This window comes from Ixodes scapularis, unplaced genomic scaffold, assembly GCF_016920785.2.
Source record: "Ixodes scapularis isolate PalLabHiFi unplaced genomic scaffold, ASM1692078v2 PGA_scaffold9__187_contigs__length_104089568, whole genome shotgun sequence".
In the NCBI taxonomy this organism is placed as follows: domain Eukaryota; kingdom Metazoa; phylum Arthropoda; class Arachnida; order Ixodida; family Ixodidae; genus Ixodes; species Ixodes scapularis.
In genome coordinates, this window is record NW_024609884.1 from 96102466 (window position 1) to 96125718 (window position 23253).

The following is a 23253-nucleotide window of genomic DNA, read 5'->3' on the forward strand; positions in this document are numbered from 1 at the left end:
TAATTACATGGTGAAAGGCCCAGAGTTTATTCTACGTACCCCTTTCATGGGTGCGCAGGTCTCCAGTTCCTGCTTACATCTTCACATTCTTGCGTGACAGTGGCTTCTCGGCAAACGCTTTTGTAAACGTCACTCCTTTTTGTCTTCGAGTGCGTCCTAGCGAGGCAGTGCCCTCTCGTGCTGTGCAGTGGGAGAGGAGGAAGGGAATGAGAAAGACGACGGCCCCCTGGGAGCTTATTGACAGGCACAGAGTATTTAGGAAGCCTTGTTACTGCCAATTTCCCAAACAGCAATTGCCTATTTCGTATTGTAGAGGGTTCTCAATGCAAACAAGATATTGTGCATTTCTGTAGCAGGAAAAAAAGCTATATCTGTGCAACCTTAAAGGGGCCCTGCAATCATATTTAAGCATCTACCTTTTTTGTGGTTTCCACGTCTCTTCGGGTTCGGGCAAGCCAGCGGGCATAGAGAGGGTAACTAAACATCAGTGCGTCATATTTTAACAGGACGACGCAGAAACCTCCTCCACCTACGGAGGTGACCCGCAATGCCTAAAGCATGCGGTATGTGACATCTTTGGTCCTGGGCTTACTAATGGTCAGAGCCGCTAAAAGCTTCTTTTTAGTCGAAATGCAAAATATAAGTGGCACGAACCGTTTCAATTAAAGGGGCAGTGCAACGGTTTTAATGTTGAAAGAATTGCCGTTCTGCATTTTTTATATTGTTTATACAAGCCCAAGTGACCAAAAATGCGTCACCTTTCCCCCAAAACACGGCTATTCTGCTGCGTAATCGCAAGGCAAAAAACGAATTATTTGCCGATCCGCAGCCGCCAGTGGCGGCTACGGGAACTAAAATGATGGCGTCTCTGGGGATACGCGGAAGTCAACAAACCCTGTCCCCCTCCGCTGCTGCACTCGCCGTCAGCCCCGTGGCGAACCGTCATTTGTGTCCATCGCTCGCCACGACCTTCGACGAGGCTAATCCTTTGAAAGTCGACAATCGCGGAGGAAGCGGCTGGGGTCTCTGAAGAGAGGGCCCAGGGGAAACCACTTGAACCCCCAGAGACATCACTCGAAAGTCGGCGTGGAGAGTTGAGAGGCACTTTGACCTTCGATTTGTTTCTTTTTTTTTTTTAAATAAGAACTCGCGCTCGCAAGAAAATGCGGCTTTCGGTTTTTCGTTCCACAGTTAGTTAATTGGCCAAAGTATGAAAATTGTTGCACAGCCCCTTTAAGGCCCGTTCACACTCTTGCAACTGAGTACAACCGAGAGAGACGAGACCTGTTGAAACCTCTTAAAATTTCTTACGATGAGGAAACACACTGGTCTTCAGGCGCCATTTATATAGTGACCCTGGAACTGCAATTTACAAGAGCGAAGGTTTTCCGGGATTTCCGAGGTCAAATGTGCGTAATACCTATAGGAAAGGCTCGTTTATATCGTTGGCAAAAGTTTTTCGAGCCAAGAAAGAAAGGATAATGCGCGAGAGAAATAGAAAATATGCCGGACTGCCAAGTTTACCCTGCTACCCAATAGATGGCGCCAGTGTGCCCTCTCGTTGTAAGAGGTTTCAAGGCGCCGAGTTCTAAGAGGTCGCAAGAGTGTGAACAGGCCTTTATTTTAAAAGTAGTTTTTGTTCTGTATTTTAGATCAAAAAGGAAACAAATGCAGTTGAGAAAGTACGGAAACAAGAAATTACTCGTCGACATACCCGCCACCAAGCGGTGGAAAAGGCGGCGCATACTAGGAAGGTGTAATGGGATCAGGCACCGACAAGCGGCAAGCGTAGAAAGGTCCCGGATGTATGTGGCGGCACTGCGGTTGTATGGATTGGAGGATCCGACCAGTTCCCAGTATTCCGGAAGCCTTTGGCGAGCAGCTTTGGCTTGCGGTTTGGCCTTTTTGCGGTACGGCAGCGCAAAGTAGCTCCCGTTCTGAACTGATATTTACCTCGTGTTTGCTATCATTTGTGGCTAATGAAGCGTCATGCCGAATTAGTCTTTAATCACGCAGCAAATGCAATGCGAGCCGTCCTGACTGCCCGCTTCATACAGCCTCTCCAGAACATGCTTTAGTGGCGCCCTCTTGAGCCGTCGACACGGACTGCGGCAAGCTTGGGCGCTCGCTGAGCTCACTACCCCTTCTCTAGTTCACGGCCACTCAAGCAACCAAGGACGTCATGAAGGAGGTTATTTTTTCTTGTTTTTGTCATTTTAATTTGCCTATAACTTTTAAAATAAAGCAAACTTCGAGAAAAGAGAAGTTTCATTAAGGGAGGAGGTGGGGATGGGCAATAACTTTTTTGTTTGTAGGTGGATTTTTACCAAACTTTGCACACATAGTGGCAATGCTTATGCTATAAAACAGACAAGTTTACTTTGGGGATATCTGTGCTAACATTTTATTTACAATATTTTACTTTTTGAAAGTAAGTGGAGGGCCTCCAGGTTTTTCAAAACATAATACAAGGTTGTTAGGACCTTAAGTGCATGCCCAAATGCATGCTACACATCATGACATTCCTGCTTTTTGAATTTTTTTTTTCATTGTTATTTTTAACTAACATTGTTTTCCACCAGGCTCGATGAATGCGCACGTGGCACCTTCTGAAGACTGCTTTACAAAGTTTCTGAACATTATTTTAGAAAACTGAGAATGTCATGACGTATGCAATAGCCAGAAGAGTAATACAAAACAAGCAGAACCCAAATAGTCCAAGTGGTTCCCAAGATATTGGCTCCATAAGCCGAGTGGATAGCCAAATTTATAGTTATGAGAAAAAAGGTTCAAAGTTCCATTGTACGTCCTAAAAGCCTCCCTAAAAGCCTCCTTTTGAGCGCGGCTCTTCTTGGCCCTCTGTCCTTTGGCTTGGAGAGCTCGTGAAGCCTTCTTTTGCCTTGAGACGTCTTTCTCCAAGGTACTGCGGAGCGCGTGCTCCTGGTTGGATCCCGAGAGAGTAGCACAACTTTTCGTAGGTGCGCAGGTTACCAGAGTTGAAGCGGCAGATTGCCTCGCTGACAGCAGTCTCTGCTGCTATCAAGGAGGCATATGCTCTTCCTTGGGTAGGATAGACCAAATGACAGAATGAAGGCTCTCAGCTGCGTTCTGGGTCTTTCCTCCCTTGCACCGTTCGAGGAGTTGAGGTTCCGAAAGGCGCTGGTAGACAGGTAGGAATGCGGCGGCAACGTGGCTCGCAAGCTTGTACTTGTGTACTGGTTGAGGTCGCTCTTCAGCTTGTGCTGCTCGGTGCCTGCACCAGCTGAGGGGACCGGGAGGACAGAGGTCGTGATGCGGCTTTTCATCCGTGGACGTGATGTGGTAGAACGTCGCCATCACTGCCCTTTGCATTTCTTTTACGTCCGAGTTGTTCCATAGAGCCATCCCATAGTAGCTTGTGAGTCGCTTGATGAGGTCCTCAGTGAGGCCCCCTCTTCCGCCGAGCGGCTCTCCCTTGGCTTTGTGACGAGAGCTTGCAAAGCAGAACCCATTCTCTTTTGAACGTGATTCGCGCAATCTTCCTTCGTGAATGGGATGAATCCGTACGTAGCTTCCTCATTGAGGGCCGAGAAGGTGCGGCTGTCCCCATCACAAACAATGTTTGTATACCGGAGATTGTTTTTGGCCAGGGAACGGCGAAACAACAGCAGCGCAGCTTCGACCTCCATTTTTCCTGACTTCACATCAGTGTTCTTTTGGCAGACATGCTCTTCGTTCTGGCCCAGCGTGCACCCAAGGCACAAGTTACAGAGGACAACACAGTCTATGACCTAACCTGTGTAAAATTCGATGATAGTTCCTACCCCGACGTGCGAGGTGTGACTGCGGGTCATCCACGTTCCGTCGTAGACCACGGTCACATTTTTTTGTGAATGTGGGATCCATGCCTGTGTAGACCTTGCGTACAGCTGCCGCAGCATCAACAAATACACTCGCTGCAGCTGCCTCTGAAGCAGGCTTGAAGCTTGCCTTGAGGTGGCCCTGGAATGTCTTATGGTGCATTCCTCTATGGGACACATTCATAATAGACCAGAAGTCTGTGAGAGCTGTAGAACCTTTCTCAATACTTTTGATGGCTTGGATGGACTTCAGGTTCACTTCAAATGTTCCGCCTTCTTCTCTTCGTGGCGATGACCATTCGCCCTCGACGGGATTGCACGTGGAGCATGCGAGGATTATTTTGAAGGCTAACCCGAGCCTTGTGCCTTGCTTGATGGTCAAGCCGGGTCGCGAGCACTGTTGGCACGGCGTGTTTTTCAACAGAGCATTGATTGCCGAGATCTGAACCAAAATAAGTTCTTCATCAGCTGACTCTGGTCTCGCGGGTAGCTCTGGTCCCATAGCATTTTTGCTCTGGCCGGTAAGCAGCATCTTTCGCTCCATTGCGGTCACTGAACTGAGTGGCTCGCGAACCGCCGTGGTGCGCTTGGAGGATATTTCCGGCGACAAAAACTGTGGTTACAAGTAAATTTGAACAGTGCGATCGCTGTTCGTTGAGTCCACTACATCCAGCATACCCGTGGCATCTGCAGTGCCAGTCACTGGACACGCAATCTCAGAGGCAGCATCTAGCGGCGCTCCAACAAAGGGCTCACTTACGGGCGTTGGAGGAGCAACTACTTTCCGGCGTTTCTTCGCCATCGGAGACTTCCGCTTGCGGTTATTGAACCGATGTGTAGTCCAATACTTCTTTTTGAAAGAGCCCCCGTCCATGATCGCAAGTCAAAGTCGGAACTAACGCAAGTAAACACTGCGATAGAGCAAACCCGAAACTCGCGTGTGATTCCGAAACCACCGCCGGGAACCAAAAAGCAAATGCGGCGGGAGCGGTTGCTAGGGGCAACCGCAGCGCGAGCCAATTACGAAGCGGGACACAGCATGTAGCCAGAGGGAGCCAGTTGTAGCGCGCCGTTCGCGTCTCCCCATGCTTCGCTCTTTTCTTTTTGGTGTGTTTACTTCTTTCAGGAGAACAGCGCCATCGCAGGAAATGGAACGCTTGCGAAACGCGCCTTCCATCGATACCAAAATGGCCGCGCCCAGTCGCTGCGTTTCAAAGATACGAGGGCTTGAAACGTGCGCATTTCTCGCGTTTTTTAGATCATTTTTTCGCCACCCGCGCTGATATAATTGTTCATGAAGGATGTATGTAGTTTGTTTTTAGATAAAAAAATTTCGCGATCGCCTACATAAAGACCTGAGGATGCCGAAACTTGGAATTTCTAAAAACCAATTTTTTTAACATATTTTGCGATTCGATCCCTGTGTCCCCCCTTAAGTTACTACGTTCAGTGCGCTCAGGATCAGTGCAAATTAAAAACCAGTCAAAAAGTTGTTGCAGGGAACCTTTAAAAAGAACTATTTTTGGTACTTCTCTTTAGCTTTTGAGAATGGAACCAATTCAATACCGTTACTAACAGCACCACAATCACCTCATTCCCAACTGAGATGCTTTGTTGCATAAAGTTGTTTAATCTAGGATAACTGGTTTTATATATATTTATCAGGGTGTCGAACCGAACCGAACCGAAAACCGGAACCGAACCGGTATTTTTTCCGGAACTGAACCCGAACCCGAACCGTTATATTGTTACGCGATGAACCCGAAACTAATTTGAGTTACCGAAGGCTAGTTCAAATAAAGAAAGCTGTATTTTCTCCCCACTGTTCCTTCAATTGCTTACACGCCGAGGTGGCGGGATAGTTAGCGAGTTCTACTTGTAAGTGGGTTTGTAAGGAGGTCGCGGATTTTACAGCTACTGCGTCAGACCCAATTAGATGAAGTCCGAATGCATAAACGTCGGTGAGGTAACCTTTGAGTGCACATGAAGAAACCATTCCTGGTAGAAATCCCTGAGCCTTACACTACGATGTATCCCATTTCGTATGTGCTGATTTCAGATGTTTTATTTCTAATTTATTTTGATGTTGCAATTTGTCATTTATAATTTCCGAACCGGTTCGCGAACCGGTTCAGCGCCCCGAACCGGTTCGCGGATCGAATTAATCTAACCGGAACTGAACCGGAACAAAATTAATTTACCTGAACCGTAACTGAACCCGTATTTTTTTCGGTTCGACACACTGGTATTTATATTATGTTTCTCTCATGCATAGCAACATAAAACAAGGGTTGGCCTGCAAGCCTTTATTTTGTTATTTTGGGGTATGACTGTTTTAACTCTGACTTCTTATTTTATATCTGTCTAAGAAAAACTAGCGTTTTATGTGTATGTTTTGATGATAAAGTATAATTTATAATGCATGCAAATGTTAGTCCATTCCTGTTATAATCCCTTCTGAGATTTGTAGTATTTCTAAATAAATAAATAGAGTGTGCCTTACTCTAGCAGAAGTCTATAAACAAGAAAGAACCAATATGACTTGTTGATTCAGGAGTGCTGGCTTTTCACAAAAGCCATTTTTTTTCTTGTGCTTGAGACAGAGAGCACAGGCCTGTTTCAAGCAAGAGAGAGATGTGAGAAACCATTGGGCCCCAGCCAAATGGAAAATAAAAAAGTTTGACTTGCTCCTATACATACCGTCCTGAAAGAACACCCACCCAAAATGGAGAGATAAATGTTGAAATATATTTGGAGATGCGACAGCAAAATTGTATAAAAAATTGATGATAAACCTTGAGGCCCCACTACAAACCACATGAAATTGGATTGGTACCATAGATCGCAGACATAGCACATTTGTGTTCCATGGTTTGATAAACACGTCTGAATTCCCTACCAACTCCTACGGGAACGGATAACGCGGACGCAGCAGATTCGTGCACAAGAAACACGCGAGAACCCGCTGGAAACTCTGGTTTCACGGGAACCGATATTGCACGCAGATCGCAGGCAAAAGTGTGGAAACCTGCTACGAACTCGCATGTCATGGGAATGGATACTGCGGATTGCTGAAGCAGCAGATTCACATTCCACGGTGCAATAAACATTCAGGAAACTGCTACAAACTCGAGTTATCACGGGAACCCATATCACGCGGGCAGATTGCGGACAAAAAAAGCCCGGGAACCAGTTAAGAACTTGCATGTCACGGGAATGGATACTGTGGATTGCTGAAGCAGCAGATTTGCATTCCATGATGCAATAAACATTGAAGAGACTGTGCTACAAACTCGCGTTTCAGGGGAACCCATATCACAGACAAAAAAACCCGAGAACCAGTTAAGAACTTGCATGTCACGGGAATGGATCCTGCGGATTTCTGAAGCAGCAGATTCGCATTCCACGGTGCAATAAACATTCAAGAAACTGCTACAAACTCGCGTTTCAAGGGAACCCATATCGCGCGGGCAGATTGCGGACAAAAAAGCCCGGGAACCAGTTAAGAACTTGCATGTCACGGGAATGGATCCTGTGGATTGCTGAAGCAGCAGATTTGCATTCCTCGGTGCAATAAACATTCAAGAAACTGCTACAAACTCGCGTTTCTTGGGACCCATATCGCGCTCGCAGATCGCGGACAAAAAGCACAGGAACCAGTTAAGAACTTGCATGTCACAGGAACGAATACTGCGGATTGCGAAAATAGCAGATTCGCATTTCACAGTACAATAAATGCTTGGAGAAACCACTACAAACTCGCATATCATGGGAATCAATATCGTGAGCGCATCGCAGACCAAAAAAGCATGGAAACGAGCTACGAACTTGCAAGAACGGACATTGCAGATGCAACAGATTGGCGTGTCATGGTGTGATAAATGTGAGGGAACTGACTGTGAATGTGCTTCTCACACGTACTGGTACCGTGGATCACACAATTGATGCAATTCCCGTCGGACATCGCGTGATCGATATCCGGCGGGAATTGGGGGAGGGGCTAGGCAATGTTTCGGAATTTTACAGTAATGCCTCTGGATATGTAATTTTATGACATGAAAAAATTAACCAATATTTCAAGAGGCCCGAATGTCTACCGTAAAGTTCCGAAAGAATGCCCACCTAAAATGAAGAGATATGTAAATGGTGAAAAACATGGGATGGGCTATCTTTGGGGATGCCGCAGCAAAACTTTATCAAAAATTAATGATAAACACCCTGGCACCAGCCACAAACCATGTGATGCGGGAACTGATACAGCAAATCACGGACATCGGAAATTCGCCTTTCACGAAGTGATAAACACGCAGGAATTCGCTACAAACTTTTTTGTCTCGGGAAAGGATAGCACAAGTGGTGGAAGTAGCAAATTTCACGGTGCGAAAGACCAGTGGAAACCTGCCGAAAACTTGCATCTCACCAGTGCGAATACAGCAAATCTTGAATGCAGCAGAATTCTATTTCACGATGCAATACATGCGGGACCAACTGGCGTCGAATCGAGGTCGCGCGAGCAGATCACTGGAATCCGCTTTAAACTTTGTCACAGGAACGGATACCGCAGATTCACAACAGTTCACGGTGCAACGTACACGCAGAAGCAACTCGCGTGTTACGGGAGCCGATATTGCGCACGCAGATCGCAGACAAAAATGGGGGAACCCACTATGAACTCGCTTGTCAGACATGCCGGTATGGCAAATTGCGCAATTGATGCGATTCCTGTCGGACATTGCGTGACGTCCCACGGGAATCGGAGGGGGGTGGACGATGTTTTGGAATTTTTATGTTGCAGATATTTAGCCAAAAAAACAGGATAGGCAATCTTTCGGGGGCAGGCATCTCGGAACTTTATGGTAGATGGAAAATCATTGCATTCGATGGCGAGGAAGAGATTTATGCAGCCCACTGAGTATACCAAAGGAGTGCAGTGTTTCCTCGAATCTAGCAACAGAGTTTGAACGTAGTGCAAAGAAAGCTCACCATTCAGATTTACAAAGGAAACCAGCAAATGGCAAGACAGATGACATTTCAGCTCAAACTTGTGACCTGTGCTAGAATTTTGAGCTAATATCGATGGCCTCAGAATCCTGATGTAGATCACATATGCATCCCAGTGCATTCTTAATCCGATCATCCACTAGTGTCCCGTGAATCTCAGTGTGGAAAAATAGATGCGTTGGCTTTGTCCATATAAAAGGTGCACGACGTTAAAAGAAATGAGGTGGGATAAATCGTTGGGATGTTTCCTGAATCGGTAGAATATATTCACCCGTAGGAAAGGTATTACAAGGCATAAAAAGCGACACTAGAAGTGCAAGAAAGCTTCTTAGTGTGATTTGCCTGTCCTTGTGTTTTTATTCTTTGTTCCAACTTGCCCAACTACCGACCCGATTACACGTTAGCCCTTTAACCACTTGCCTACTAATTTTTTTTCTTCAGGAAACGCGCAGAAAATTTTCATTTTAAACGGGCTATTAGCATTAAAATAAGACAAGAACATTTCATTGACTTCCAGGTGTCGTATCTTGCTCTAAATCGGGACTTCTGGTCCGAGTCCCACTGATGTGCAGATGCTAAAGTTTATGGAATGCTTGCAGGATTCGCATTGTTTTCATCACTCTTGTCACTGCCCATCAGACTAACGTCTGATTCCTAAAAATCGGAATGGCCAAAGGATTTGTCGTCACATATGCCTGGGCATTAATCTTTTTCAAAAAGAAGGTCTTGTAGTATCTCTTTGTTGGCTAAAGTGGAGCTCAGCAGCAAAGCCACGTTGTTTTAGCGTGAACGCTCACAAGTAACTGCTTTTTCTTTTCTTGGCTAAACGGAGCATTCTCTATCTGTCAAACAGCACAACAAACGAGTAAACAACCCATGCAGCAACAGGGCTGGTTTTGCCATCTGCCAGAGAGCGTGCTAAACGAGCGTCGAAACCAAAACACGAGTCACACTCGTAGTCTGGCTTTATGGTCCTCCGTAATAACGAGTGACATTCGTTATTAGTAGGCAAGGGGTTAAAATGGTTTTCTTAACATTACGTGCATTTTGAGAATGGAGATTTTGAAAAACGATGCTGGTGCTAGCATCCACAAAGAGCGTCGGATTGACTGCAAGGGGACGGTTGCCACCACCCATTGTTTGTTGCATGTCGTTTGCAGACAGTTGCCGATAAAAAGCATTGTCATACTCCAGTAAGCTCATTGTTTAGAAATGTTGATATGCAGTCATTTACTGGAGCTTCTGTGGTGAATCGTAGTGCCATATTGATGCAGTCCATTGGACCATATGGTCCACGCTGTACAAATGTTTCTACATAAGTGACATTTGAGTTCTACGCTCGTATTTTTAGACCGCCTGCTTGCCTGTAAAGCAAGCTTGTATTGACGCAGTATACTTACCTTGCTCTTTTACTTTCTGTCCTATTGGCTTTCGCCCTCTAGCAGAGTCGGAAAAGTTTGGGTCGTAAGTGATGCAAGCCGATTGCCAGAATGCTTATGAAGCGACTTGTCGGTTAGCTCCTTTCGTAGTGGCCAACCGGAAATGCGTCTCTGTGCATCCAGTAGGCGGCACATTGTTGTTTCTTGCAGATGCTCTTTCGGATGAACCTTCTGGTGGTGGTGCTTTGCCTGAGCATGAACCGGCCGTACCAGTTCTATTACTTTGTGCCATTGGTCTCCTTCTGGTTTGTGGTGGTGTTTGTCACCATGACCAGCATACCCCAGGTGGTGGCAGCTTCAGCCGAAGGTGAGCGCTTCTCTTGTCGACGCTCGACTCGGCTTCTACTCGAAGACCGACGGGCAGCCGGAGTGCGAGAAAGAGTCTTGGCTGCCTCGGCTTGGAAACTCTGAGGGTAGTGAGGGAGGATGTTACCATACTTGCATACAGTCCTTGGGATATTTCAGGAATAGACCTTTCCGGAAAATCCCACGACCCCTCCTTTCCACCGGGCAGTGCGGGCAATAGACCAATCTCACCAGCCACTTTGACTACGCCACCGATGCCGCAATGCATCCAGGGAACTTTAGTCTTTCTGCACGTGCCACAACCTCACTGGAATTCTGCGCGTGTGGAGCACGAGATGGCACGAGCCCTCTCGTGCACTGCCGTCTGCCTCCTGTCAACTAAAGTTTTAGCGTCGCCGTGCATACGCCGAAAGTTTAGTGAGATTGGTCTATTGTGTGGCCATTCCAATGTGCGGCTGATTTGTATGCTCCGTACGTCCTGGAAGGGGCGAGATTTTTTCTCTCTTTCCACTGTGAGTGCAGAACTCTCAGAAAACAGCATACACAACAAAGCCTACACATACCTGATTTCTAGCGTCCTGCTTACTGTACAAAATACTAAGCCGACGTTAAAAGCTTATTCTATTGACAGGTACACCTTCATGCGCCGTACGTCGGATTGCCGTAATGCATTGAATATGTCCCGAATGGTCTCTTGTGAGGAGGACTAGGCCGTAGCCTTTTGGGTTTTAGCGAAAAACATTGGTAAACTTCCAGTGTTATTGACAGGTACACCTTCATGCGCCGTACGTCGGATTGCCGTAATGCATTGAATATGTCCCGAATGGTCTCTTGTGAGGAGGACTAGGCCGTAGCCTTTTGGGTTTTAGCGAAAAACACCGGTAAACTTCCAGTGTTATTGACAGGTACACCTTCATGCGCCATACGTCGGATTGCCGTAATGCATTGAATATGTCCCGAATGGTCTCTTGTGAGGAGGACTAGGCCGTAGCCTTTTGGGTTTTAGCGAAAAACACCGGTAAACTTCTAGTGTCAAGTGTACAAAAGGCTGCTTTTCCACGTCGGTTCGTACAATGATGGTCCAGATCGTATTTTGTATATTTATGTAAAAAACATATGTTAAGGCCATGTTCTTGAGATTCAGCAATATGCAAACGGCATAGCTAATTTTCTTCCCAAGATATAAAATTTCGAGCCGTGGACATTGCCAAGGTTTCGCTATGGTACTTTGCACGGCCATCAGTTTCTCACCGAAGCATTCACGTAGTAATAATTTTTTCCGTTTATTTTACGAAAAGTTTACAACATGCACACGGAATGTTAAAAATTATAATAAATGATTTCTCTGCAAAAACAAAAATTGAAAAACACATCAAATAAACATATTTTTGAGATGCGTTCACAAATTATTTACCAACTACTGAGAAAACTGTGCTTAGCATTATTGTAGTTGTGTTTTAATGCAGAAATGCAGCTGATTTCTCTAAATGTGGCTAAATTACGTGTCAATATTTAAAAAGCTCCTCTTTTTATTTTCTTTAAACTCTCCTTAACCATTTACAGCGACATGAACTAACTTGTGATGGCAAAACATTGAGTAACATATAATTCGGGTTTCGTGGTTTTTGATAAATCCAATAAAATCTGGAAAAACGCTCGCCGGTAAATTTTTTGTCAATTCGGATTTATCCGAAGAACTCGGAATTTCGAGGTCACAACGACAAAATAAAAACCAAGAAAGACGGTGTTTTACAAATTAGCTTTATAAGAGCACAGGGTCAGTGGTCCTGGAGAGATGTCGCTTCAGTTTTCTTTGAAATCTAGTAGTACTCACACAAGAGGTTTGTTTAGGAGGCAGTGCAAGGAAACACAAATGTGAAGCTGAACTATAGACATCGTAATTTTGAGAGTGAAGCTCTCACTTAGGCGCTCGTTCCCGTGTTTCGCGGCGTCACTGTCGCCAGCCGCCTCGGTGGCTCCGAGGCGAGAGCGCCGGCCTACGGATCCCCTGGTGGCGGGTTCGAATCCCGACCGAGGTGCCCGCAATCTGACGGAGGCTTATTGCGGAGAAGGCACCATATAACCGAGCTTTCGGTTGCACGTCAGAAGATCCCCAGGTGGTCGAAATTAATCCTCAGTCCTCCGCTGGGGCGTGCCAGATGCCCGTCGTAGGTTTGGCACGTAAAACCCCCAAATTTGACTTTGTCACTGTCGGCATAAACGCGCACGTTACATTTTGGGACGTCACAGACCTGTACACCAATTCAGTTCTCTGCGAAATTTAGCTAAAAAATTAATTTGGTGTGTCGGTCTGCAACATCCCGCAATGCAGCACTATGCATTCAGTTTCCCCGCTAAATCTAGCGAAGAAACCGAATTTGTTCATAGGTGATGTGATACAAAGTCATGTGACGTCATTTCCCCACTAAATTTAGTGGGGAAACTGAATTGGGTGTGGATGTCACGTGGTGTCAGTTTTCCAGCTATATTTAGTGGGGAAACTGTGGAAGGAGGAGAGGTTATGGAGGAGGTGGGGAGGAGGAGGGGGGATCTTAAAGGGGTTATGACACGCCAAAAATAAAATATTACATAACTATACTGCTAGGACCCATTGTATGTTCCTATAATCCTGCTAAATTTGTTTTGAAAAAGGCGCGATAGTTTCGTGGATAAATCGATTTATATGCGGGCCCCTCGGAGGGGCAGATCCGGGCGGACCTGGAGGCTGATGACGTAGCCAGCCTCCAGCGTGGTGTCTAATTGCACGCTCTCACAGACTTGGCTCTCTTGGCGTATCGAGCCTCAGCTTCCTCGTTTACCTTCCACATTTCCAGCATCCGGTCTGTGACGATTACGTCTACGGCATCGATCGCCTTGTCGAAGTGTTCGACATTGATCGCAGCAGCGATGAGAGTGATTGCTATCAAGAGATGTTGGAAGCTGTTCATTTTGACTGCGACCCGCTGGCGACGAGTTCCAGCGACGACGATTTTGCCGTGGACACCGTCGTTCGGGAATGTCTCCCAGGCGCATGCAGGCTGGAAGGTCAACCGGCCGGGGGGCGAGAGCGAGAATAGCTTTCAGTTTACCGAGCTGTTTGAGCGGTTTTGTTCGTACCGCGACGAGAAGAGCTTGGGCGATCATGGGGGCGCCTAGAATGAGAGAGTGCTCATGGTCAAGTGGTTTATGGACACCATGGTGTGACTAACTTGAGCAGTGTTGCCTGGTCGCCAGATGAAAATTATAAAAATTCGTAAATTGAATATTACAATTATCAGCGCTCTAAAAATTGCGTAACTTGGTGTATATACTAAGTAGCCTTTGAGCATTCCATTTCAAGAATAATCTATCCGTTTAATTTTCGTGTCATAACCCCTTTAAGAGCTGCGCTCTAATTTCGCAATACAGGGATTTGTAAACGTCTAAATTTCTTTTACGCCCTACGATAGAGCAGCATTGCTGTACAGCCTTTGTTGGTCTTAGAAAAGGCTCCTTGGAGCTGACATCATGCGGCAAAACCCCTATAGCGAAGACAAGCTAGCTCAGTTTCGGTTTTGAAAGGTTTGTTGTCGTTTTTCTTTTAAGGAGGTTGTATGTTACTACTCAATGTTTCGTCATCACAAGTTAGTTCAAATCACTGTATATGCTGAAAGGGGTACTCTGGCAATTTCTTCATATTCACCAATTTGCCTGAAAATTTGCTAAACATGCCAACAAAAATCACTGAAATAGTAACCCAAATATTGGGCCAAAAAATGTTTTTCTCACAAAGTTATTGAATTTAAAATTTTGGTCCTCACCGTATTTTTCAAAGTGAAGGTCTGCTGGCAACAATGAAAAAGTGACGTCGGGAGAAAGCAGCGGCTCACTCTTTCGACTGCAGACATTGTTCCCGACTGATCATAAGCAGTTTCATTGTGTCAAATGAATGCTTTGGAAGCTCGCTCCAGCATCTGCACAGCAGCATGAAACAGATGCTTGGCATAGTCCATTTCTAGACTGCCCACTAGACTTGCAAGCCTGCCTTCCCCTGATGTCACGGCACTGAAAAGCATTTCAAAATAACTACTATTCTGAATTTCGCGGTACTAAATAGCATTTTGCAAAGGATAAAGGCTGGTGATTCCGAAAACATAGTTAGGGGTTGCTCGAAAACTCGCCGGAGTTTCTTAAATATTGATGTGCAATTTTGCCACGTTAAGAGAAATGAGCTGCGTTTCTGCATTAATAACATAACTGCAATAATAGCCATGTATATTGTTCCTATATATTCATAAAATGCTTTTAAAGATGATAATTTTGATATATTTTGACTCATTTTGTATGAAGTAGTTTGCTTGTAAATAATTTGTGAATCTGTCTCTAAAACTTGTTTATTTGACGTGTGTTGTCTTTTTTTTTTTTTTTTTTTGCATAAAGCTTTTTTTTGTAATTTTTAATATTTTGTTTACATGTCGTAAACATTTAATAAAACAAGTAGAAAAATGATTACTACTATGTGCATGCTTCAGTGTGAAATTGACAGCTGTGCAAAGTACCACGCATCGAGCTTCAAAATTTTATATATTTAAAAGAAAATTGGCTACGGTGTTTGCATGTAGCTGAATGCTCGTCCCAAGAGCATGGCTTTCACATGTATTTTTTACATAAACACAGAAAATATGACCCGGACCATCATTGTACGATCTGACGTGGAAACACCCAAAGTTGATTAAAACCGAAGGACAATTTCTAGAAATGTTTTGTCTAAGCGAGGACTGGTTTTTGTCGAAACACTCCCTCAGACGTTAATCTGGCATATACTCTTACCTGGAAATGAGCACCTTGCCAGTCCCGAAGAAGTGGAACCACTGGCTTTGGACGACAATAAGAGAGTTGGGTAACTTTGTCGGTCACCACAGATTCTCACAATATCGTTGTTATATTCAAGTAAGAGCTGGTCGAAAGTGCCTGAAACTACACTGGCAATAGTTATCAGTTGAATCTTGCAAAAAATGCATGATCAACTTGGTTTCTTCGTAGCAGAAAGAGTTTGCTTGAGAACAATTTAATTTCCGTCATCACAGGGAGCGGAAGGTTAGAAAGATTCAGAGAAAACGAAAAAGCTTTGGATGGGTATGTTAAAGAACACTCAGAGTTTATAGCCCATAGATCGTCCGTGGTTTGTAAGTACTGTTGCATTATGATAAGTGTCAAGCTTTATAAGGGCATAAACAGATTGTAAAATAAATTTTAACTCTTTGTTTTTTATTAATTTTTCCCTCGTTCTTAACGTCCGTACAGAATAAATTGTGGGAATACACCGATATTTGAGAAAGAAATACCTAGTTTTAACTTGTACGGGAGAATGCTTCATGGCAAGGTAGTTTCCTCCAATACTATTATTGCAGAGTCCACTCACAATCTGGCTGTGAAGCCACTATGTCAGGCTCAGAGGTTCAGAGACTGGAGTGAACGCAGCTCCACAGAGTTCCTGCCCCCTCCCTACTCCCTTTTTATGTAGCATGACTAAAGGTGCATATCTCAGGGGTGCGACATCTGCGCCAATTGCGCCATTTTGAAACAAACTCGCTATTCTGCGCCCAGTTGTGCCAAAAGCGCGAAATCGGTCGAAATTGCGCCACACTGCGCCAAAGTAACTCAAAAACTAAAAAAAAAAAAAAAAAAGTTTGCTGCGACGCTAGATTTAGCGGCAAATGAGAGCTTGGTTGGCAACATTCAATGTCGTTGTAGTAAAGTACACGGCACGGTTACACGGTGGCGCAAGCAACTGCCAGATTCAAAGATTTCAGCTGTAGGACCCTTCTATACCTATGATACGTGGTCTTTGCCTGACGCTGCCATTTGTGACTGCTTGCTAACGGTGCGCTGTCACGCGGTCTCGCTGTCTGGCCGCGGGAGGTACGACGCACAGGCTATCAAGACGAGCAAACCTAAGTATTGCTTTCGTTTTGAGAGTAAACCTTTTCTTAGAAGTTCTATTGAGCACCTCCATTGTGTAATTGTTCATCCGTGTCCGTAATCTCGTCACAATGGACGGTGCCCTCACCGTGACTACTTTTGATTATCACACGTGCTTCCAGTGCGTGAGCAATCGAATGGATCGGTCACACACTCGTATTTAGCGTGCATGTGGTGCTCATAGTTTTTCTACCAATTCACTACAGTAAAACCTCTTTATAACAAAATGGGATATAACAAACTAATGGATGTAACAAAGCAGTCATAATTCCCTTTGCTTGCTAATAGTGGGAAGAAATGACAGTGGCTATAACAAACTAATGGTTATAACGAAATAATTACGACTGCTCCTTCAACTTTTTACTGTATTTACCTTGTGACTCACTTTTGTGGGGAGATTTTTTCTATCTGCACGTGCTTTCTACGAGCATCCGATAGATTTGTGGTTGTAGTAAACTGTGCTTCCCTGTCCATGCTCTCGAATCGCCACTTTAAAAAGTTCTTCACTACAGTGCGCTTTGGCACCAGTTCGTATAAGCTTGAGGTACCTGGTGCTCACCTAACTTTGCAGCAAGCCTGTGTTTCTTGTCCTCATCTATGCGCATGAAACTCGCGTTCACCTTTTCCGTTTTTTTTGTTTTTTGTTTTTTTTTCTTTTATATTTTATCTTGGTGCGTATCGGCGCTGATGACCTATTTGAACCAGGGTGTACAAAATTAATGATTCAAAAAGAACAATCTGATTTATGTGATTTATATCAGATTTTTTGTGATTTAAATTGCTGATAAACTGCTCTAACATTATCTGCTCCAAACTGTAGACTTTTGTGCTTCGAAGTCGCTCCAAAATGCATAAACTGCTGCTCAAAAACAAGAATTTTGTGCTCCTAAGCTGCTCCAAAATCCAGATTTTTCTGCTCCAAAAATTGCTCCAAAACCTATTTCACCTGTCTCACCCCTGATATCTCCACTCTGCCTTTCAGCAAACCCCCTGCAGTACTTATACATAGTTCTCAAGTTTGTGGGCCTCTTTTCGGTTGTTACCATATTGTACATGTCTGAGGTGAGATATATATATAGATATATTTTTTTTTTTTTTATTAACCCTTTGCAACCAATTAACCTTGAATCTGACATGACTGCGTGTTCATTTAAAGGTCTTCTTCGAAAAAATTTTCGTCACTCGCCCATGGAAAGCGCTGTTCGTCACGACGGATGATTCCATCAAAGAGTGGTGGTTCCGATGGAAAATTGACCGATACGTATGTTACAAATTACTCGCTTGTTTGTTGATTTGATGGGCCTCATGAGTGTTGGATTGGGGTATTGCATGATGAAAATATCTGACTTGACACAGACACATAATGTCTCGAATCAACACACTTTGGTATGCAAACAGTTTAGTATGCAATAAAGTCTCCACAAATTGTGAACAATTCTTAGTCAACTAGATTATTTGTTTAAGCAGATGGTGACGCAGTATAGAAAGTATGTGGGCCTGGTCCAGTCATTGAAAGCCAGCTGTCTCTTGTTGCACACCAAAACACCTGCCTCAGAAAACTTGATTTCAGTTGCAAACTTTCCAGTATGAGGCTGGACTTTATTGAAATGTCTGATAATAAAAGGGATTCCATGGGAATGTGGGGCACTGCTTATACTCCTTTCCAAAAACGCACCTAGACCGCAGCCATGTTGCTGATGATGATGCAACTGGTGCCACTCTTGCGCCTCCTATCGGCCATAAATTTTCTGCCACAAACCTGCTCAGCGCGATTCTCCACCCATGTTTTGCGGTTCTGCATTTCAGGTTTTCCGGCCCCTCTTTAAAGTTTCTAGTTTTCTTCTACATGCTGCATACCCCTTTTTGTGTTATCTTCCACTGAGAGAACTAGGATTGATAGCCTAAGTGCCTTCCATTGAAGCGTTTCTGCTCGACATTCACGGGAAATGAAGGAAGAGAAGAAGGTCGAACGGCCCTCTACGCAAGGTTTCGAACAATGGCAACTCTTCTTTAGACTTCCAGAGATGATCCCCAGAAAGTCCTCAGTCTTTTCCAAAAATAGCTGTTCGGTTTGGGGTGGGGAATAGGTCAGTCACGTCAATTCCTTTGTCGTGGTGCTGTGAAAAAAAGGAAGCTGTCTCCAAAACGTGGCCCTAAAGGAGGTCCTCTTTGACCCTGTCCGATCGTCAAGAGGTGACTGTCGTTGACACTCTGAACTGGATGTTAAGTGTTATTTGAGATCTTTCTCAAATAATCCCTTTTTTGAATGATGCAGCACCCTGTGGTACATACAATTTGATGCTCGAATCTTGACACTCGCTGAATTTCATGTCCAACTCCTGTAAGTCCAATAGTCATGTTATTTGTGTGCAAGCAATCTGCATGCCTTTCGTCTATATTCTGTTGTAAATTATTTTGTATGTCTAAGCGCTTTGTCGATCGACACGGCTGAGTGGGCAGCGCAGTCAAATCTCACCGTGAAATAAAACAAACATTCCAGTCGCATTCGTTCTGTTGCGCAAACACACAACAAAAATAACTTAGTTTGATTTTAGTTTCCAATGTCATACAATGTTTTCTAAATGTCCCCAGGAAAGTATATACATCATAAAACGCAAAAAGACAGCAGGAAAATGCAATAATTTAGCTGCCAGCAGCGTGAAATGGTGCCTATGCAAGCTGCACTTATTGAAATCTCAAGTTCCCTCGGTTAGGGTTAGCGGGGACGCCGGTGAGAGGCAAACCTAGTGAGTGAGCTCCAGAAATGTTATCTGGCCCCTGGGGCCGTTTCTTGGAAAGGTGTATAAACGCAAGAAGAGGATGAAAATGTTAGGCCTGGTGTGGTGGCAGGTGTGCCTATTGTAGAAAAGTGCTTTTTCAGTCTTGATTGTCTGTGGTCCAGCTGATTTATGCAACAAGTTAGGAGGATGTGTCCTGAAAGTGTTAAGCACATGCTCGATGTGGTTGGAAAGTGCAGCCAGTGTTCTCTTTTCTCACCCCCCAGAGTGTGGCGAGTGGCATGCTGTTTGCATTTGCCCACTACCTGCTGAAGCAGTACAGGGTAGTCGACGACAATCACCATGGAAACCTGTTTTCGAGGGGTCTCTCGCTCACCGTCACACTGGGCTCTTTGCTGGGCCTCGGGGCAAGTGCTGGGCTCGACCCTACTCTTTCTGACCAGCTTTACCTTTCCAAGGGGGTGCCCTAGCCAATGGACAGGGGCGCACCAACCAAGGGGGCAAAGGGCGTGCTTGCCCCCCCAGCTCTCAGAGCGGGGGGGAGGGGGGGGGGGGGCAAGGTATGTGTTTTGCCCCCCCCCCCCCCCCCCTGAAACAGCCGCCACTGGGCAGGGCAAACACTGGCCGGTGGCGCCTGAGGGGTACCAAGGACACCGCCGCCCGGCCCGGGGAAGGGGGGGGGGGGGGTTGTCTCGTTTCCCCCCCCCCCCACTCAAAAACAAGTTGGTATGCCACTGCCAATGGATCCCCGGTTAGCCGGTCTGAATCCTGGCTCAGGTGCCGTCAGTTGGATGCAGGCTTATTGCACTCTGTAGTGGATGTAGAAAAAAATGTTCACACCTGTTGATTGTTCTTAGGTTAAAGACTTTAAAATCAAAGATGAAGGCATTAATCAATATAGTATTGCAGTGATGGAAGTGCTGCGCCATTTGCGCCATGAACAAAAGTCTGCTACATCTTGCGTCAAAATGCCATTTTTGCTACAAGAGTTGCTCCACACCTGCGCCGAGATGGGCAAAAAAATTAATATTTTATTATTGGTTGAATATTCGGAGAAGTAGAAGGAAAGAAAAATTGTACAAATAGGAATTTCACAGCGTCTCTACTCGCCGTATAGTTTGTTTTGTCTTAGGTCAGAGCACAGTCGAAGGCTCGAACACGTACAGCCACAAATGCACATACTAAAAGCGCAAGTCACGAAACATTTGTTGCACTTGGTTGGTTTAGCCGATGAAAGAACACGTACAAGGAGATGACGAATGCCATGACGTCGCGCTTTGATATTGCAAATCAACCGACCAGAGCCAGTGATCTCGGGCATCAACCGCTCTGGCCGGTTGATGCGCTGGCTGGTTGATTGCCGATATTGTCTAAATTTCCAGACACTCGTCGATGTCAGGAACTAAGGGTCCTGAGAAAACTTTGCAAAATAGTAGGAGTGCGCACGTCTGGCTTCACCGCTTTGCACCGGAGTACTAGGAGCAACGGCTGACCAGGGGGTGCGCTTGACTTAGCGCGATAGGCACGCAAATTATGGTCAGGATTTTTACAGGTTGACGTTCTTTGTTCTAATTGTAAGTTAAACCCTAATTTAAGAAAAAAAAAAAATCTGAGCAGAGAAAAAGAAAACACAAATCTGTACAGGGTGTTTTTCTTCCTTAAAGTGGCGCTTAATTTTTTTTTTTTAAAAAAGGCTGTGTAAGCTTTACTTATGCGGTTTCTGCGGGTGAGTTATACGGCCAGGGAGACATGGTATATGGGGCTAATCACAATGATCAGTTGGTTAATTAAGTAAAATTTTTTAACCACCTTTTTAATTCGTGAAAATAGACATATGATTCCAATTAGAAACTTGCTGAGCCTTATTGAAAACCAATAAATCAATCATTTTTAGCAATCCTTTGAGCGCGTGGGAAAAGTAGTAGTGCACTACAGATGCCACTCTTGCAGCATGTACAAGGCTGGGGCTATAATAAGAGAGACACAAAAATTGGGCGGGCACCTGATCGCACTGGTAGCCTTGCTCCTGTGGCATGAACTTGAGCGCACTACTGCACTTCTAGTCTAAGAAAATCTTACTGATTTAGGAGTCTTCGATGACGACCAGCAAGTTTCTAATTGGAACCACATGTCTATTTTTGCTAATTAGAAAGTTAATTAGTCATTTTCAAATAATTAGCAAACTAATTAGTAAGTATTACATTTTCTGACGTCCACCACCACGAGTGATGAGGTCCCGAGAAAATTATTCTCGAATGCACTAATTTTAGGAATTTTTGTCACTCTTACGTGAAACACCCTGTATATTTGAATACAGTAGTCACGGTAGTTCCCGTGCAGCTGTCAATCGAAGGAGCAGCGGACTTGCTCTAACTCTGGTTCCTACGCCGCTAAAGAGCAGTGTCACCTTTAAAGCACAAGTGTAGGCTTTTATCATATTTTTGGGTGGCTGTTTTTGCAGTTTACGATATTAAAGTCTCGATTCTACCAATTTTTATTGGTAGTCGTTTTAGCAGGTATGCTGGTTCTTGCTGTTATTTTACAGAAATTATATTTGCAGGCTAAAAATAAACTACCGAGTGGAAAAAAGGGGGGCGAGAGGATTTATCCCAATTAAGTGTTGTATGATTCACTTTTCAACCATTTTTTAATACCCATTGTAAATGAAGCCTACTCTGACTAGAGCCTTATTTAAGAAGACTGTGTTCCTTTTACGTCCTTTCTATTCTTATCACAAACAATATTAAGTAATATCATGAGGTATCAAAGAGGAACCCTCGATCACTATCATAAATGAACTCATTTAAAGAAGCAATCCCTTTTTTATTCTCAAGTCATGTGCTAACAGATGTTGGCATCTGCTACAAAAGATCAAATGCCGCTTCCATCACTGGTATTATTATTACTACTTGTACTACTAGTAGTAATATTACAGTCTAACCTTCTGGAGTGAAATCAGTTGGCAAAAAAATATCTGCTACCATAAAATAGAGGAGGTGCCTACCCAAACTTTTGAGATACTCTTGAAGAACTAAGTGATGGGTCAAAATGCAAACGGGGCACATGATAGTGTCGGTTTCATTGCTTTGCACCGAGGGGCTTGGAGAAGCGGCTGACAAGGAGGAGCGTATCGGTTAGCTAGGTGGGGTCAGAAGTCTGGGTGGGTGCACATCCTTTGCTTAGTTTTCAAACATTTGAAAAGTTTTTGGGTGGGCACTTATTGTGACATGGGCGCATGCTGGCTATTCTACGGCACATCTCTATTTATTATATCAGTGCCTCAAATATGCGTACCTGTATTTCGAGCTTCAGTTTTCGTAATTTATCCATATTGCTATGGTGATGAAGAAAATGGCAGCTCTTGTACTGCTGTTGCTCATGGTGTGCTTTTGGCGTTTCAGTTTTACACAACGTTTGCCTTGGTTTGTCGAGCTAAACCAGACTGTAACGAGATTCATGCCTACGTCTCGTTTGTGCCAGTAAGTGGACGTCCAGTGCCCCCCCCTTGACGATGGCTGTCTATTGAAGTTGCTCGCGTTACAGATCATTTCATACATTATCCTGCGGAACATCAGTGGCCTGCTGAGGACCAGGTACAGCACCTTCTTTGCCTGGTTTGGCAAGATCTCGCTGGAGGTAAGTACCTTGGCAATGAGGTCAAACATGAGGCCTCGTGTGGGGGACCACACCCAACGAGGGATGGGGGGGGCAACTTTTATAGCTTCAATGGAAGGCTAGTGAGTAAGGCTCCATTTCTTGATCTCAAAAGTGATAGGGAGCCATCTAGCTTTTTGGGCTCTCTTTTCCCTGGCATTGACCGGACTCGTTTTCCCTTGTCAACAACACTCTCACTCACTATTGCAGGGTTTCTTTTTTACTAAAACCAAAATTTTTAAAAAAGGTGTTCTTTTTAGCCCTGGCTAAGTGGTGGCCACGGGGGCCACTAGAAAAAAATCAAATTGCTTAAGA

The 23253-nt window shown here is 44.7% G+C and overlaps 1 protein-coding gene across 1 annotated transcript in view; it reads left to right on the forward strand.

The window, feature by feature from the left end:
* The window catches only part of LOC8035685 (N-acetylneuraminate 9-O-acetyltransferase), a 98308-nt gene that overhangs the window by 64509 nt on the left and 10546 nt on the right, over positions 1-23253 (forward strand). Inside the window, exons 12-17 of the mRNA XM_029966601.3 lie at positions 10430-10586; positions 17529-17608; positions 17703-17807; positions 19551-19691; positions 22686-22763; positions 22828-22920. Of these exons, the coding sequence (XP_029822461.1) occupies positions 10430-10586; positions 17529-17608; positions 17703-17807; positions 19551-19691; positions 22686-22763; positions 22828-22920 (654 nt within the window). The remainder of the gene's footprint in view (positions 1-10429; positions 10587-17528; positions 17609-17702; positions 17808-19550; positions 19692-22685; positions 22764-22827; positions 22921-23253) is intronic.